General features: G+C 39.6%; 1 protein-coding gene across 1 annotated transcript in view; it reads right to left on the reverse strand.

Moving 5' to 3' along the window:
- Positions 1 to 660: 660 nt before the first annotated feature.
- RAP2A (RAP2A, member of RAS oncogene family) overlaps positions 661 to 19,874 on the reverse strand; it is a 33,660-nt gene continuing 14,446 nt past the window's right edge. The window contains exon 2 of the mRNA XM_085215613.1: positions 661 to 4,666. Within this exon, the coding sequence (XP_085071739.1) occupies positions 4,429 to 4,666 (238 nt within the window). The 3' untranslated portion in view covers positions 661 to 4,428. The remainder of the gene's footprint in view (positions 4,667 to 19,874) is intronic.

A 19,874-nucleotide genomic window follows, 5' to 3' on the forward strand; every position in this document is an offset into this window, starting at 1 on the left:
CTGAAAACAGCGTATTTCAGTGATACTGGCATGACTAAAATGTAACTGCTGATCACTGCCAATTAGCTAGAATAATCCTGTTAGCAATAGCTCAACTGTTCAATTATAAATCTCTTCAACGCTAATTGTATTTGAAGTTCTTTCTAACACTAACTCCTTTTGTACCATGATGAAAGCCTGCGAAAACGCTCATCAATTAAACAGCTGATATAACAAACAATTCCCTTTTAACCCTTTACAACCTCACTGCTATAAAAAGAGCACTGGATATTAATCATCATATATTGACCAAGGTCATGCATCATTTTATCGTTTTATGGTAAACATTCTTTTGCCATGGCAAGATGGACATCTTAAACAATACCAAGTCTTACTGACAGTTGTCAGCATAAACCCATCTGAGAAAGTAGGAAAACAAAACCTTTGTTGTGGTTCTTTGTCAAGCATATAACTTAAACTGACGTGCGCACCCATCTGTTAAAATGAAACTATGCTCACTTCTTTCTTATTGCTATTTAATATGTACAAGAGCAGCATGTTGGCAAGAAACGCTCAGCTGAATCCCAGCAGAATAGACAGCACGTTCAAAATTACTGCGTTGCGTCAGTAAGCTTTGGGTGAGCTCTGGGTGACCAAATCGAAATGGACAACACAGGGGAGTTTTCATTAAATAAATTTATTTGTTAAAATAATTTAACTCCAAATACAACTGCTGAGTTTGCATTGAGTTCTATGTACAATTCTTGTTTTATTTGAAACATCAAGGTTTTAACAACTGACATCGTTACAAAACAAACTGTTGCCCCATTTTTTAAGTTGCCAGTTGTATTAGAGCTCAACAGTTATCTGTGAAATACATTAATTCACCTCTGGGAAACTCCAAATCAACAGCGTTAAGCCTGGTTCCAGCACCCACTTCAGTCTTTCTTCAAACCCTGATCAAGAATCAACAGATGCACAACAATGCAGATAAAAGCCTCCTGCAGTCGTCAAACATTGGCTTTTGTTGCGGAGTTTCACAATTAAAGCCTAACCAGTGCTTTGACGGCACACTGGCAAAAATAAAAATAAAAATCAAAGTAAAAAACAAACATGCACAAAACCCCCCAACCAAATGGCTGACATCTTTAGGCAACATTCTATACAGGAAAGCAAATACCAGTAGTTTTCCCACAGAAAAGTAATGGCAACTGTAGCACTGGGGTTAGGGAGAGGCTAGAACCAGAACAGAAAAAGTCACCAAGTCCTTTTGATGCTCTGATGGGGCAGAGGGAGAACAAAAACAACAGTAAAAAAAGTAACTATGTGTAATACTCTTGATTTGATTCCGTTTGTTTGGACCAGTTCTTGTGTGCACTTTTAAGGGAAAGAGGAACCAGTTGCTATCACTATCATAGCTTAAAAGAACAAAAGTTGCAACATTAAAAAAAAAAAAAAAAAAGCACAATTGGAAAAAAAAAAAAAGGAGAAATGCTGTTTTTGTAGAAAAGGACAAAGCTCTACAAGAACAGCCAAAAGAAAAAGCGGGTCTTTGGAACAAATCATAATATTTTAAGGCATGTTATAAGAAATTTTCAAAGATTGTAATTGGTAATCCTTTCAGGGTACAAATTAAACAACAAGCATGAGTCCCACGGGGCGGCCACAGAAGTGCTGTGTGGCTCACCTACCTTCCTGCTACCCCTGGATTTTGGAAAAAATCTTTGTCAAGTGCAACTGTCATTGATTCAAGCTCCACTATCTTCACATTAGTGGAAATACAAATAGTGCATAACTACTTCCTCAGAATTATACGAAAAAAACAACACGCTCCCCCCCCCTTCACCTCCCACCCTGCAATATTGCATGACAGCATACACAGATCTAAGTTTCAGAAATTGTGAAAGTGTAATGTAAAAAGAAGACCAGGGTGTATTTTCATTAATATCTTCTGTTAGGAATTTCATTGTGCAATTTTTCTTACATTAGAAGCTCATCTGTTTATCTGTTTTATATTATCAACTCCATGTTAGGCCATTCACATTGTACTTCACGCCACTTTCTTGGCCGATGAACAATTCACGAGGTAAGATTTTAACACCTCTGTAAATAACGTTGCATAACATGCACTTCTAAGTTTTATGGGGCTTTTAATTCTTTTTTGAGTGCTTATGCAGTGGATCTCACACTGAAAAGCTATTTTACAGATAGGCTGTGCTGCTCAATAACTGGATATCTGAAAAATTACAGTATCACCAATTCAGTATCTGAAACCTTGCTTAAGCATGGTGGCTTAAATGGGAGGATGATGGGGGGGAGGGGGAGGGAGGGGGAAGAGAACATTCATACCATCTAGTTTAGGCATAGAAGTGACTCAGAGGACCGAAGATAAAAGCCTAAGCTTTGCTATATAGTCAATGGAAAGAGGTAGGTGCCTCTAGGAGGGCAATTCAGAGCACCCAAAGTGGGCATTCAGATGCCAGAAATAAACGGTGTGAATATCTCAAGGAGAACAAAGTACAGTAACAAAAGTTCCAAAAGGTAGATGGGAAGAAGGGCTATATTCACGTTCGAGTAAGGCATGATGTTTTGTGACATCTAATGCCCTTCGATCCATTGGTTGCAGAAAGGTTTTGAAAAATTAAGGGCAGAGATGGTCCGTTCTCTTCGATTAATGTGATTTCCTTTGCTTACTATCCACTGAACTACAATTTAAACGTTAAGAATGTATATGAAAATCTGCTAAGTGTGCTGTACAAAGTTTCCTTTGTAGAAGATGAGAGCATTTTTAGGCAGTTCTGCAGATGAAGGCAAAACTCTCGAACCTAACTCCAATTACAGCATTTCTAAGGGTCATATACACACACACATACACACTCAACATACACACACACAGCCCAGCACCCCTGTTTTCACTCATTTAAACACAAGGAACTACACTGTTACTGCACAAGATTGAAAAACTAATGAACGCATGGTGTTATTTAGACCACAGGCTCAGTGACTCTGTATTTTTATGGCCAATTTTACCTATAAGAGATCCAGCTCAAGACAATCTCTCCAGCATGTAAAATCTAAACATTGTGATTGAAAACTTCTCTATACTTTGATTGTAAGACTTCAGAATAGGTATTTTTGTGCCATTAGTCATGCAAATGATAAATACTTCACTGCTATGAAACTAGCAAGCCAGAGCTCGAGCATCCTTTCAAAATAAAATATTTGCTCCCACCATTTAACACTCAAATAATTGGGGCAACCTTTGAATAGTGTGTCTCAGGCAATTAAAGAGCCATTTCCACACTCACTTAAGGAATCATAACTGTAACTATTTCAGCTCTGAACTGAATGATTTTACATGGATATCCAATTTAAGTTTTCCTCATTAAAGCTATGAAATAGCAAACTTGATTTTTCAAAGGTTAGTTAGGGGTCCCACCAGAGAACGTAGCCCTTAAAGGCAAGAAAAAACTGTTGTCTTTAACAAACTTAAAAATGCAGGATGTTCATACTGTCCCATGAGGTTTCTGCAGAAGGGAACATATGGATGCAACATGGCTTAATTTTCCTTACAAGATGGTACTAGTTAATCTATTAAAGTGTTCCTTGTTAGTAAGGCTCAGCAATTTTTTCATCACAGTTGCTTCCTCCTGGTTCAGTAAAGTGATAAATAAAGATGCTTCCTGCTTTGTAAACAGAGGGTTTGTTTGGCTTTTTGCAGACCAAAACCTGAAGAGATCCTCCATTTTTGAGCAGCAAAACGAAAGATTTAAAACATTCCAATGCCATACTGTTTCTTCACCTGTCACCTGTTTGCAGATCTTGCCTCTTGCTTCACTCACTGATGCGATGTACTCTATTTCAAGATGTGGGATAAAGTGTAGAAATAATAGCATCAATTTTGAAAAAAATCCAAACAATATAGGTCTCTGGTAACCTCTTCCTCTAACACTGTCAGAAGTTCAGGTGAAATCAACACAGTTGAACAAACTTGGCCACAAGTGATAGCGCACGTCCTAAAGCACAGCAATTAAACGCTCAAAGACTTAGCTCTCCTTTTGCACTTCTGCTAGTTGCAAATGGTCTTCAAGGACATCCTCTTCACTGCTCTAGTTTCCCATCTCCAAGGCTTTCCAACTTCTTGGCAAAAAGTTGCTGTCGTTGCTTTTGGACATGATAACACGTACGCTCAAATGGAACGACCCTGTAGATCGACTGGCTATGCCATAACATTGCAGGTGCTCAAAGGGAAAAATGGGTGAGATGTGGTCATTGAACCCAATTATATTCAGAGTCAGTGATTGACTTTCAATGCTCAGCTCTGAGTTAATGTTGCTACTTCACTACAGATGTATTTCAAGTGACCCACAAACCAGGAAGTGAAGTAGACAGTTTTACCACCTTACAAAATTTCTTCAAATTTAAGTCCAGGTTAGGTCATTTTTAATGCTATTGTATATTACATGCAGAACAGCATGGATCATCTTTGTCTGGCTGTGCTGCATAGTTCATTTGTCTAACAATTTCTGCGAAGAGCTCATCCACCATTGTTTTACTTTTAGCAGAGGTCTCCATAAAAGGGCAGCCCCACTCTTCAGCTAAGGCTCTGCCTTCATTCGATGACACTTCTCTCTCACTTTCCAGGTCCACTTTATTACCAACCAGAATTACAGGCACCTTCTCGTACCTGCAGTTAAAAAAACAAAAACAAAAAATCCACAGTGATAGTTATATTTCAGTGAAGAACATATTCAAATGTGTAAGCATCTATTTGCAAACAGTACCCAACATGAAAGACATTTGAGCAATGAAATTTTTACACTGAAGAAAATGCTTTACATATCCTATGCATTCTAGTGATTTATTGCACATCTTTTCTCCCAGAGTTTTCTTGAAGTTTAGGTGAAGTTTGCCTTCCACCACGAAACCTGCCTGGAGCTCTTCCACACTGCAAAAACAGGTACTATAATCATATTTCCCATGTTGTTCATCTCAGGGTGCAAGAACAAGACTGAAGTTCAAGTCTCTCTCCAACATTACATCTTCCTTCTCTGTGAACAGGCAGCATACTGCATTTCTTGCTTGCAATAAGGGAGATGCATCATTCTCCCTTTCAAAGGCACATCTACCATTGGCATATACAGAACTCTCAGATGAGCAATAAACGACAGAAAACTAAACTGCCAGTAAAATTCATTTGAAATTTCAGGCAGCCCACTTCAAGTATTTTCTACATACACAAGTAGTGATATATAAAAACACACATTTGATAATACAGGAGATACAACTTTTTCTTGCAGTATTCATACTGTTATGCCAGTTATACATGCTGAAAAGAAAAAGAAATACCAGGCAATACTACCACAGTTCTTAGGAGTTTATTACTTTGCACCTCCCTGTGAGGGGATCCTTGCCTTTTCCTTCTAATTAATATGCCTGTTTTTTTACTATTTTTTCTCCTCTGTCCTCACGTGCAGAAAACCCTTCTTTAGACATGGAGCTAGGCAAATATTTAGTCAGGTTTTTAATTTACATATTTGACATAACAGAGAAGACAACACTGGGCCGATTTCCAAAACGCTCTCAACACTGGTTTTCTCAAAAAAGCAACAAGGACTGAGAGAAAAAACTGTTTACAGTTCTTAACATTTAAACCAAATTAAGATTCGAGAGAAATAAGATGGCTCTCTCTTAATACAAACCCAACTTTCTATTTTGTGTTAGCTTAGTAGCACTCAAATCAGTCAAAGGATTTGAGCAAGACCAAGCTGTGGACAGACAACACTCATTGCTACTACCTGCAGAGTTTATGATGTTACACGTGACACCTATGTATCAACTATTTACCTCTTTCGTCCTGCTTCCCAGGCAGGGCAGCAGAGTGGAGCTGGTGCAGGTACCCCTACAGCTTGTGCTAACCCAGAGATGAGAGAATTAAGCTGTCAACTCTCTGCATGGAAACAGAACCTCTGTGCTCCTGTTGACACAAGGCTTGTGGGCTCCAAGTCAAAGGGTATGAGGACAATGACTTCTAACACCACTCAGTATCTAAAATTGATCTGAGCATGTCATAAGATGCAAGTAAAATTTTAAGCTTTCTTATGACTCTCTGCCAACTCTGAGCACACCACTCAAATCTAGAGTCTAAGGCCATGGTCATTAACTGTAAAGGAATCCCTTCACTTTTTCACCATTTATTCTATCCTCATTTACCACCTGAACAGATGCAATCCATTTCTTACTCTCTAGATACACAGTATTCAGCACAATGATACCTTTGGAACTCTTAGGAAAGCTAAGTTGCCATTAAGTAACAAAACACACAAAAGGATCTTGAAAATCTGTCCTCCCGCATTTAAACATGTGATAGCATAGTCTTAAATTACATGGATGGTGTTCAACAATTGAGTATTTCTTAATCTTTATTACCCAGGTGCATGAATTTCATTTTATTCGCTGTACATTATTAAATCCTTCAGTGGAAGCAGGATCAGCTTCACTGTATGTCGTGATATCTAAAGGCCCCAAAGCATAAACTTTCTTCTACTTCTTCTAGATATTCTCTATTGTCTCAATTTTACAAGTGAGAAAAAGGAAGAAATTCAAAGCAGTCACTTGAGAAGCATTCTGCAAAGTGGATGAGCCACAGTTAAAACAACACCACTTCTTCTCCTTCTGTACAATCGCTCCAATTTACTGAGAAACATGAGGAAAAAAAGCCCACACATTTGTTGCAGATTTATAGACAGCTCCACTAAAATATTAGAGTGCTCAAAAAGGTTTAAGAACCCTAAAAGAAAAGAAAAGGTGGGCAACTAACCAAGGATTTGAGGCACTATTTGCTATGAGTGCTCAGCATCTAAGTGAAGGGATGGAGATAGATATTTTGTACTGGAGGACACAAAGATGACTTGATGAGCTGACAGGATAGATATAAAAAAAAAATAATTGAATTTACTTGCACAGGATCATCTAGGAGCTACTACACAGAATAGACAGAATCATTTTTCTGTATTGGTTTTTCCTGCCTTTACAGCTTGTGTTTGCCTTGTTCACTGCCTACCTTCACCACTTCAAAAGAGACTGAAATCCTACAGTCAATAGTTTTATGTATCTTATAATCCACATTCATTCAATGACCACTTCATAACATTAAGTTGTGTAAAAGAACAAAGTTTCTGCAAAATACTCATGTTGCCTTGTCAAATTCTTCCTCAACGGGTAAAAATAAGGTTGGCTTTTGTAAAACACATCCTTTATTACCTCATTTTTGAGTAGTCAAGTTTATAAAGCAAATATATAAAGTACACATAAATTCAGCGTGCCTTTTAAAATCTATATAAATTCAAAACATACATAAATATATATGCATATAAATACACACACACACACACACAATATGATTTTTCATACAGAAAAGGCATTATTCATCATCAAACTGAATGCAGACTGGAACATCACAATATTCCAGTCCATGGATACTAAGCAGAAGACTTGCTGCAGTATGGGTTTATTATCTCCATTTCAGTACCAGTCCTGCCAGACCGGATGTCTGTGTGTTATATTCTCCATATAGCAAGATGATGACAGACAGACAGTGTTGGACAGTGCCATCTCAGACATAGAAGGCTCTAGCAGAAGTTATGGGGTTCCATATCCACCCCTGCTGACCTCCAGTCAGAGGCTCTACAGCCCCAGCTTTTGGTAACACCACACAAACCCTAAAGCTTCCAGAGCTTCCTACCTCACTCCAGATCCTGGGCAAACCTATGTCTGCTGGGCACAGACAAGCTTCCTGGCTCAAGACTGTCTTTACTGCCACTCCTCCTGCATCAGGAGGTCACAGAATCACAGGGGTTGGAAGGGACTTCTGGAGATCATCTAGCTCAGTCCCACTGTTAAAGCAGGATCCCTAGAGTAAGTTGGGCAGGTGGCCCCTCGTGGTCACCAAAAACCATTGGGTTTTAAATATCTCCAGAGGAGAATACACAACCTCCCTGGGCAGCCTGTTCCAGTGTTCTGTCACTTATACAGTAAAGAAGTTTTTCCTTGTGTTCAGATGGAACTTCTTGCATTTCAGTTTGAGCTCAGTGCCTCTTGTTTTGTTCCTGTGCTCCATCTCTTACCAATAGTCCCAGGTCACTCAGTCTTTCCTCTTATGGAAAGTGTTCCAGGTCCCTCATCACCAAGCTGCTCTCTACCATCTACCAGCACTCCTGGTATCCAGAGAGGTCCCAGAGGATTGGAGGCTTGCCAATGTGACTCCCATCTACAAGAAGGGCTGTAAGGAGGATCCGGGGAACCACAGGCCTGTCAACCTGGCCTCAGTATCGGGGAAAGTAATGGAGCAAGTCATCTTGGGTGAGATCACACAGAACATGCGTGGCATCCAGGGGATCAGGCCCAGCCAGCATGGGTTCATGAAAGGCAGGTTGTGCTTGACCAACTTCATCTCCTTCTACGACTGGGTGACCAGACTGGTAAACGAGGGAAAGGCTGTCGATGTAGTCTACCTAGACTTCAGCAAAGCCTTTGACATGGTCTCTCACAGTATTCTCCTGGGGAAACTGGCTGCCTGCGGTCTGGTATACCCTTCTTTGGGTAAGGAACTGGCTAGAGGGCCATGCCTTAGGGGTAGTGGTTAATGGAGTTAAGTCCAGCTGGTGACCCGTTGCAAGTAGTGTCCCCCAGGGGTCGGTACTGGGGCCCATCTTGTTTAATATCTTTATTGATGACCTAGATGAGGGGATTGAGTGACCCTCAGTAAGTTTGCAGATGACACCAAATTGAGAGGCGGTGTCGATCTGCCTGAGAGTAAGGAGGCCCTTCAGAGGGATCTAGACAAGCTGGATCGCTGGGCTGAGGTGAATGGGATGAGGTTCAACAAGGCCAATGCCGGGTCCTGCACTTTGGCCACAATAACCCCATGCAGTGCTGCAGGCTTGGGGATGAGTGGCTGGATGATGTGATGATGTGAAGAGGAAAGGGACCTGGTGGTGTTGGTTAATGTTTGGCTGAACATGAGCTGACAGTGTGCCCAGGTGGCCAAGAGGGCCAACGGCATCCTGGCCTGCATTAGAAATAGTGTGGCCAGCAGGAGCAGGGAGGTGATCATCCCCCTGTACTGGTGAGGCTGCACCTGGAGTACTCAGTTTTGGGCCTCTCACTACAAGAAAGACACTGAGGCCCTGGAACGTGTCCAGAGAAGGGCAATGAAACTGGTGAGGAGATTGAAGAGAGCTAGGATTGTTTAGTCTGGAGAAAAGGAGGCTCAGGGGAAACCTCACTGCACTCTACAACTTCCTGAAGGGAGGTTGGGGTAAGGAGGGGTTTGGCCTCTTCTCCCAGGCAACAAACAGGACCCGACGAAATGGCCACAAGTTGTACCAGAGCAGATTTAGGTTAGACATAAAGAAAAACTTATAATCTCAGAGAGTGGTCAGGCACTGGAATGGCCTGCCCAGGGAGGTGGTGGAGTCACCATCCCTGGCAGTGTTCAAGAGGCGTCTGGATGAGGAGCTACAAGATATGGTTTAGAGGCTTGTGGTAGCAATGGTAATGGGAGGATGGTTGGACTAGATGCTCTTGTTTTCCAACCTTGTGATTCTATAATTCTATGATCTTTGTAGGCCTTCACAGGACTATTTCTAGAACAAGTTCCCTGTCTTTTTGAATAGAGGCCAGAACTGGACACAGTACTGCAGATGTGGCCTCACCAGGGCAGAGTAGAGGGGGAGGATCATCTTCCTTGACCTGCTGGCCATGCTCTTTTTAATGCATCCCAGGATACAACTGGTCTTCTTGGCCATAAGGGCACATTGATGGCTCAAGACCAACCTGTTGCCCACCAGAACATTCAGGTCTCCTCTGCAGCAGGTCAGCCCCTAACAAGTATTGATGCATGCAGTTATTCCTCCCCAGGTGCAGGACCTTTGCCCTTTGCCCTTGCTGAACCTCATTATGCTCCTCTCTGCCCAAATTCAACGAAGATACCACTTGCCATTCTCATTACTTTGCAATGCCTGGGTTTTGGCATGCAACAACCAGGATGGTGTGCAGCCACATGGCCCGCAACAAGAAAGGGCTATTTGTCAAATGCAGCAGAACTATGTGATTCTAATGAAATCTGAAGGGAAGAAGAACATCTCTTCCCCACAGGCTTTTCACCCTGTGGATTTTAGTGACCCAACATGAAAATTGCTTCTTTATAAAAGGAAAAAGAACAAGAAAAAGCTGTCCTGCAACACCCAAACAGCAATGCAGAACCTTTCTGTTTAATTACAAAAATCAAGCCCAGGAATCCACAAATCCTTCCAAAAGCTTCAAGCTGGGTCTAACCTACTGACAAACACAGTCCCAAAACAGACAGCATGCTCTTTATTCTATTCTACTCTGTATCAGTATTCAGCAAATTCCATCTCAGTATATACCTACCTGATTTTATATCAGCAGAATAAAAACAGTATAAAATCCCATTACCTAAACTAGAGCCTGAAAAACACAGAAATTGTTGCTGCTGCCACCCTGGGGTGTGCAACAGGGCAGTTGTCCCCTACAGGAGCTGTGTATCTCTCACCTTTCAGGGCAGCCCCTTCCCTCACCTGTCCCTTTCACATCAGAGAAGCAGAACATTGCTGCCTCTCATTCCTGGAACAGAAAAATCCAATTTTCTCAGTGCTGCTGTAAAGCTTTGAGCAGCACTGATCTTTCCTAATGAAAAGGATGAGGGCCATGTGAAAATGAGAACTGCTGCCTGTTCCTCTATATCAGTGCAGTGAAGTATGTATTCTAGGGCAAACATCACAGCGGAGCTTAAAAGAAATATACTCAGATGTAGCACAGGAAGATTTGACTTTTCAAGACCTCCTCGGGAACAAATTTTTGCAAGATCAATTACACGCATTTGCAGAACATACTTTAAGAACAAGGTACTTCACCCTGCTTAAATGACTTTGCCAGCTTAAGCTCCAATATGATGGATGCCAAGCAGCATCAACTCCTGAAGGTAGAACCCAGCTGAGATCACCTGCAGCCCCACAGACAACACTGGAGCAGTCAAACATCATCAGATCTAGGATGTCACTACTGGCAAGATTCAGTACAGAATACATACTTATCACTATACCAATACATACTTATCAGTCCCAGATAACTTAAATCAGTGCTTAAAAAACCTACCCTGGTGGTATCCATCTTCACGAGCTTCTGGGACTGAGGCCAGAGTAAATACCTTGGTTTTCCCAGGGATGGACACTGCAGTCACATGGAGCCAGGAAATACATAGACTTTAAATGTTTAATGCAGCTCAGCTACGCACCACTGACCACGCAGCCTCACACGCCACAATGATAAACAGTTTTTATATTTTATCTTAGCTTACATGGCACACACACCCACATTTCTGTTTAGATTAATATGCATACTTTGAGTAACGGCTTAATTAACTTGTTAAACATTTAGAAAGTCTCCAGATGAATGGTATGTAAATGACCCGCATAGATTTTTACCTCGCATTTTTCTACCTCCAGCTTTATTCAGAAAGGGAAAAACAGAGGCAGTACCCAACAGCACATCTGAATTGCTTTCACATTTACAAGGTACTTCTCACATTTCTGGTTAGAGCTGTCGCAGGATAAAGATGAAAAAGATGGTGTGAAGTGAAAACATAATAAAATGAGGAACAGAAAATAAGAATTGAAAAGTGTACCTCGAGCTGACTAATAGATCTCATTTCCTTGAACTGTACTAGAGATTGTCCAGTACCCCTAAAATTGTAAAGTAAATAATAAATAGGGCACTAGATCAGTATAGGAGAAGACAAAAGCTCAGAAGGGTTCCTGCTTTTTAATTGCATCTTCAGGAAACCCTGCATCTTTTCTAGGATTTTTGCCTGAGCTTCACACCAAAGCCAAACACATTCAACCAAGATGCAGAAATGTTCTGTATAATAAGAACAAATACAAAGAAAAAACGCTTCCTCGAAGACTGTTTTTATGACTACCTTAATTCCCACTGAACGTTACAAAAAGGTATATGGACTTTCTAGCTTTACATGTTAAATGCCAAGACCACTGAAATACAAAAGATATCTATCCATGATAACATTTCCTAATCATCAGGAGGAGTCTTCAGTTTGAAACCACATTTGTTATCTTCATAGGCATTAAGTGCTTTTTTCCCTCTCCTCTCCTTTTTGGAGGGTGTTCATGACACTTTTCATATTATTTCAAAAAGAAAAGCCATTGAAGTGGTAAAGATACTATAGAAAACAATGACAAATAAAATCAGAAAGTCAGAAAAAAAATAATTATTCTTCAACTTTAGGGTTACAGAAAAAATGTGATAAGAATCTTGCCAAAAGACACAGTAAAGTAGTTCTGGGCACTATGAAATGAAGTACTATAAATAGCAGTTTAATTTATTATACTGTTCACAGATTCATATGTATCTATTACTAAACATTATTTTGTAATGTAGCTTGCAAATTTTGCCTGCCTGCAGTAAATCTGCCATAACTTAAAGTTTCCTTGTCAAGAGATAGAATTTATTCCAAGACATTTTCTTACTCCTTTTGCAAAATTCCCTGGATGTTTCATGTAAAATCCTTAACAGTTAAAAATAAATCTGCTTACCTTAAGAAACATAGCCAGAGAGGACATTTCCCTTTTTCCAGACCCTGATTCCTTGTATTTTGATAGTTTTAAGAATTTTAACATCATGGGTTAAATCAACAGCACACACCCAGTCTACAGAACCCTATTTTTTCCCCATGGATTTCTACAAATAAATGTTAATGAAGATGTACTTGTACCTGTATACATAAATCAAGTGTGTTAGGAGACTGTGTATGTATATACACACACACACACACACACACACACACAAATCTAAAAATAAGTAGGTTTCTGCAGTTTGAGCCCTCCACAATACAGAAGTTACTGCAGATTCTCAGATAAATCCAAAACTAACAGCTGTAAAACCCCCACAAGTCTTACACAAACAAGTAATTCCAGTCTGCCAATTAATTGCATTTAATATTCAGTTTCATAAGCTATATTGTGTAAGGATTTAATTACTTAAGCAACAACTTGCACCTAAAAAAAAAAAGTCTTAAAATCATTTCTATAAATGAGGAGATGTTAAAGAGCTTATTGGAAGTCCCACTGCAATTAGGTGGCTGAGTCATGAATTATTTTGCTATACAGAACAGTGCATGGCCTAATTGCAGTAACGGGGATCTAACATTTCATTCTAAGCTTTGCCATGAACTCTGTGTATAGCCTTCGGGAAACAAACTCTGCAGATGGGTAGACTGAGGATAACTGCATACAGTCAGGATAATTGTACTTACTCACTGGACATCAAACTAAATAATAATTGTAAAACGACTTGAAGAGTGATATTAGCAAAATAAATAACCACCACACCACAGTGCTTTTGAGAAGACTTCAGAAACTGTTCTTGGACATGAAACTTGGACATGGAAATAATCAACTCAACTTCAATTAAATACTTTAAAAAGCCAATTCAGTTCACTGGTTGTTATAGTTTGCTTACATTTCCCAGTGTGGTTTCGGAGTCTAACAAAAGAGTTCAGCCAACTCTAGTTCTGCTGAAACTGTCTGACATGCTCACAACTGCTATAGTCTAGTTAGCGTTAGAGGAAACAGTTGTCTTCCAAGCCAAAGAAACTAAAGCCAGTGTAATGAAGCACTCTATTTGCTTCCCAATTGTTCCAAGGGCATTTGAACCAAAGTTCACTATTTCTTGGCAGCTCTCAGCTGGGAACTTGCAAGGGACATGAATAGTAGATGATATTACCCTTGGCCATGTACTCAAACTACACCAAACAATCCAACATTCTTTTTCTGCAACAGAAGCAACGGGATGATGCATGTCATCTACATACGTATGCTTGGCACTGAAGAATTTTCCAAGCCATTTCCAATCACTTCAGAGAGAAATTCTTATTAGAGGATTGATACATCTAAGATCTCACATGGGAGCAGAGCAATAACAAACTCCTTCCAGACATTCAGCTTGCTCCCACAGGTGACCACAGATAACATCTCTGTCTGTAGCTTGTTCACTTGCTTAAACTGTAGAGTTTAGAGTTTAAGCAAGAGTTCCCACAGCAAGAAAGCCTGGAAATTCAATGGCCTGCCAACACACCCCAAAAGGAGAAGAATTCAATATTCATTCACCTAAAGTACTGAACCAGTTCTAAAGAAAAATCACTGATCATCAAGATCTTTGGAAGGCTTCCACCTCAACAAGTTCACAGATGCCCACATATGTTTGTAATTGCATCCAGTGACATCCAGTTCCCTCCAGGTAAGGATCCAGCATAGGAAGGGGCAGGCCAGCAGCCCTTTTAGTACTGGAGTTGCAACAATGAGCCCATGCCACAAGTAACACCAATTCTCATCCACTGGCAGTTCAGATGTCTGACAACCTTAGCAAGCAAGAGGTTAGCTTTCACCTTAAAGGATGTAGCTTTTCTTAGTGTCTATCATTGCAATTCGTGTCTAATGCTGTAATCAACTATCAGCACTGAAAAGACTCTAAGAGACATACAACACCTACGTGCTTATCAGCAGGTTCGCTCTGAGCATATGCATACAATATTTTAATCCTTGTGTTCCTTCTTTAGGCCAAAGTTCTTGTCTTATACAACAGAATATCAACAGCATCTTACTGAAATTCTGAAGTGTAGTCATATTTAACAACTCAAATACTGGAATTTTCAAGTAAGAATTTTCTATTTCTTGGTAGAACTTAAGCAGCAATAGCCACAAGTACAAAACATAATGCAAGTGTTTTTATCTGACTTTTTTTTTTTCATCATGACTAGTTCTTGTTTCTGACATACTTCCAGTACAGCAAGGAAAAAAATTAAAATCAGAATATCCTACAAACTGGAAATCCTCACAGTTGTATCAGTTCCATTTAGTTACTGTCTCATACTTTAAGAGACAGGTTTATGTGGAAAGAAGTCTATTTACCTCAAAAACTATGAGCATATAAGGCACAGTATGGTTGCTTAAATACAAGGCTCTTGCTTAAAATTTCCAGATACATTAATTCTGAGCATCTAATTTTTCAAAAAACGCCACAACTACCTGTAGCAATGGCCCAACACCTTGAAGATCAGGCTGCATATTTAAGTATTTTGAACTTTGAATCCATAACAGAAAATTACTCTTAATGACTGTATTAGTGTTCTGACCTTAAATGTCTTCAAGCTATATACAATGGTTCTGTAATAATGTTTATTGCAATGAGCATGACTGGATTTTGGTAGCTATCAAACATACAACATGAAAAGACTACAATTAAACAGAAAATCCTACAATTAAAGAGACTAGCACCTATCTTTGATTTGTACTTTAAACTCTTAAGAAAGGCAGTTCTTCAAGACAACCATTTCTTCACTTTCCAGACATAACCACTTTTACCCTCTGACCCATAACAGAAAATACACTAGCATCAATGAGAAGAGTGCTGACGCGATGTAAGAGATGTGGGCTCAGTGCCATACCCTGCTACAGGCTTTCCCACCCAACTTCTAGCAAGTCCCCTTGAACTCTGTACCTCTGACCTCCACCTGGAAAACCAATCTTAGCCTCCAAATACCTATAGCACATAACTATTGTTGAAGCCTTCCATCCTTGGTGACAGAGGTCATCCAAGCATCCTGATGAGTTTGTTCTCTCCAAGAGAGGAGCATCCTGCATCCTAGCTATTCTCAGCAACTCACTATGTAACAGCACAAATCTTTGGGTTCTTTACAAGTACTGAGAACAGATACGCCAGAGCAAATTCTGCACATCCAGCTTGCCAGCAGAAACAGAAAAGCCACTAGATTAGGCAAGCATCATGGCAAGAGCAAAGAACTTCAGCATAAAGTTTGGTAATGCATTGGAACAGGCTGACCAGGAAAGTAGCGAACACCTCCAGGAACTGGAAGACACGACACTGAGGGACATGGTTAGTAGGCATGGTGGTGATGGTTTGATGGGTAGATGTGATGATCCTAGTGATGATTCTTTGGGGAAGAACACCAGGGATGTTGTCTCACAGGCTGGAGCAGAAGCAACAGAGCTCATGGTATCTATAAACATATACAGACACTGAAAGATTTCTCCTCTTCCCTGGTTTCCCATACAGCAAACTTGCGAAAGTTTTGTAATAAATTTTTGATTATCAGAGGGCTGGAGCACCGCTCCTATGAGGAAAGGTTGAAGGAATTGGGCTTGTTTAGCTTGGAGAAGAGAAGGCTCCAGGGAGACCTCACTGAGGCCTTCCAGTACATGAAGGGAGCGTACAAACAGGAGGGGGAACGGCTGTTTATGAAGGTGGATAGTGATAGGACAAGGGGGAGTGGTCTTAAACTGACACAGGGCAGGTTTAGGTTAGATATTAGGAGGAAGTTTTTCACCCAGAGGGTGCTGACACACTGGAACAGGTTGCCCAAGGAGGCTGTGGATGCCCCATCCCTGGAGGCATTCAAGGCCAGGCTGGCTGAGGCTCTGGGCAGCCTGGTCTGGTGGTTGGTGACCCTGCACATAGCAGGGGGGTTGAAACTAGATGATCATTGTAGTCCTTTTCAATCCAGGCCATTCTATGACTCTATGAAATGAGCTTGCTCTGAGGGTATGGGATTGCATACAACCCTTTGCAAAGGCAAGGAAAAAAATGCAGATACCTATTAAAAGCAATGTAAGTCTCTTCTCCATCATAAAATAAATCTGTTGAGTCCAACTGTTTCATACTTAGGTTTTATGAACACAGTAATTTAATAAACTATAAGTGACCCTATAAATGCATTACCATTTATCTAGCAATCCACACTTTGTCACAAGACGTTTCTCTTGGAACTGTATTCCTTGAAATGCAAACCTTCATATGAATTATGGTAGGATTTGAAATGTAATTTAAACTTACTGCATAAGGTAGTGCTGACAAAGAGGGGGACAGAAAGTCACCAAGTAGATTTGTACCAATTCAGATACATCAAAGTGTATGCCTCCAGATGGGTTAGAGAAAAAGCTTTGAGACAAAAAAATATTGGCAGTACTTGAACTGGGAGAGCTGAAGCAGCATCTTACCCTTATGTAAAGTGTGTAAACCAGCAAGAGATTTGTGGTAACAAAAGTAGGTCTACTTTCCTATAGATTTGATCAGTGCTGATATGTAAAGCTACAGTTTTTCCTTTTGCTCAGTACTCTCTCAACTATTTTCCTCTCCAGTTTCCAATTAGGGTTCAGCATATACCTCAGCTTTTCCCCACAGGCTGAGCACTAATAGGATCTCTCTCCCACCTATAGCTCAGCAAGAACTTAAATTAGTATTTGGATCCCACATTGTTCCCAGACTTAGAACTGTAGCAACACTGGGATTAAAGGAACCTCAGGCCAGTCTCCACTCCAACTCCTTGCTCAGAGAAAGGTCTGCTAGGAGATTTCAACCAGCCCATATGGGGCCACATATACACTTGGGTGCTGAAAGCCTCTAGCGAGGGACCTTCCACAACCTCTTTTGGAACTTGTCTCAGCACTTAATTTAGTTCAACTTCACCACAGAATTCAAAACTTATTGGCTGGTAAGGGAGGAAGATGAGACACACAAGTGAGTTGCATAGTGCTGGTTTCACAAAGGGTTGAGAAACAAATGCCAAAGCCATAGAGCTACTTACAGCTATTGGTTTACGTTGAAGGATTGACAACTATTCTTATAGAATTCAAGGTAGGTATATATCCTATCATTATGAAAGCAAAGTGACTCAACTAGATTTTACAAAAATTAACTGCAGCTCCTGCATAAGTTAACAGCAACTTCAGCCTCTTTTCCTTATTACATCTGTAGAGGTTATTAGCAAATAGATAAAAATGAAAAAATTTGGCTAACATAAATGATCGAATGCATAAGCCCTTCCAAAGGCCAGATGATCATAATCCAATGAAGCATTATTTCACTCTTCAAAGTAAATACACTTATATTACTTTAAACAATTTATAATCACTGATAAAAATCCCGCTGCAAAACTTATTTAAACTATTCTAATAGGATTTTTTCTAGCTCATTAGAATTACACTTTTACAGTCTTTAAGAACAGGCCTAAAATTAATTCTTAACCTTCTTAGTAGCATCACCTGCTCCCAAAGGATAAGAATTTAGGAACATCATGCCATTCCATCCAACTAGAACCACACAGCTTCTCAGTATCAAGGCAACAGCTTTTTTACTTCAGTAAGTCAGAGCTGCTGATTTTAACTACTGCCTGGGTACATACCTCTGGAAACAGATAAAAGCCTGAACTCACAGACTAGAGAACAGCCCATGTTGGAAAGAGCCTCAGAATATCAAGTCTGACCTTAAATATCTTATATAGTTATATAGCCCATATCTAAAATGATATGAACTGCATTTCCATAGTGCCTTTTGCTTTTTGAAGAATTTGACCTATCGCAGTCACCTAGCTTCAAGTCACTTAAAACTTAAGGAAAAGATAAATAAATAATGGGATGAAGAGGCAAACAACTTGATGAACTTCTGCTCTCTCATCAATCTTCATGTTCATCCTCAGGCAGATGAATATCACAGCATATGTGATGTGACACAGTCTGAAGAGAATTTGAGTGTCTAGTATGAAGCAGAGGCTTCCTTGTTACCCTAGTAACCACAGGATAATATAGTTTAATGTCCTTCAAGCTAATAAAAACATCCTACAATGCTTATCAGGAAACTTTGCAAAAAAATGCTCTGTTGAGACAGATTTTCCTCACAACAATACAATTATGTTACAACTCTGGGTATTATTTGTAAGATAGACAATTTTAAGGAGACTCTGAGCGAGTGGCAACACCAGAATAGAGAACCAATTTAGGAGATAATATAACTTTCACTAATTTGTCTTTCACTTTGGAAGCAGCACTATGTTTTCATACCTTTTTTTATTATAATCAGGCTTTCTTTTAAAGGTAAAAAGTTTGTCACCAATGAAAGCACACCATAAACTTATGGGTTACAGACCCAGTTATTTCACTAACAGATATCCTGGAAGCCTCTTTACTCCTGAGTTTCTACCATTTACCTTCTAACTTGAAGAAAAAACCCACCAACATCTGGTCATGACCTCAGAAAGTTGGTGTGACTTACCTTAAATAATAATTTATTTAATTACTATAAAGCTGATTTAGATACTCTGAATGTTCGGAAGGACTACTTGGGATAAACTGAGCAGCAAGAATGTTTCTTATCCGCAGTTTTTGGAAGCGACCTCTATCTTTAACAACTCAATATTTGATCCAGAAAAAACTGACCAGTCCATTACCTGAAGTTGTTTCTTTATCACACATCAATATACAAATTAAAAACTTCTAAAATCTTCAGTTTATTTTTTAAGCTTTGGTTCATCTTCAAGTATTGAGTAGCTTCCCTCTACATACTACTTCTATGCTGAGAATATGAAGTATGATTTACTCATAATCTCTATGCTGATCATAAACTTCTGACATAATTTTCTTAGGAAATTATTTTGTTCTTTCTACAATAAGAAAAGTTTCAATTACAGAAAAAAAATCTCACAAACTATTTCCTTCTAAATCAACATCCTGAAAATACTGGACTATTCTAGCATTCAGAACCTAGTAAGAAATCAATGTCTATAAAATTATGTCAGTTGTAGGATATCCAGTACATAACATGGCAAAAAAAATTTCTTCCTTATGTGCATTTCAAATCTCATATTTGTGCAGCTATTAAAATGAAGTCAGCTAGAACGAGGAACTTGGGTATGCTCAACATCCCAGATGTTGAGCTATTTATATTTTAATTCATGCACAAATGTTAATTTCTTTGTGTTTTGTCTAGGTTAAAGAAAAATAAAGCTT

The sequence above is a fragment of the Meleagris gallopavo genome, chromosome 1 (genome assembly GCF_905368555.1).
Source record: "Meleagris gallopavo chromosome 1, MGAL_WU_HG_1.1, whole genome shotgun sequence".
NCBI classification, from domain to species: Eukaryota; Metazoa; Chordata; class Aves; order Galliformes; family Phasianidae; genus Meleagris; species Meleagris gallopavo.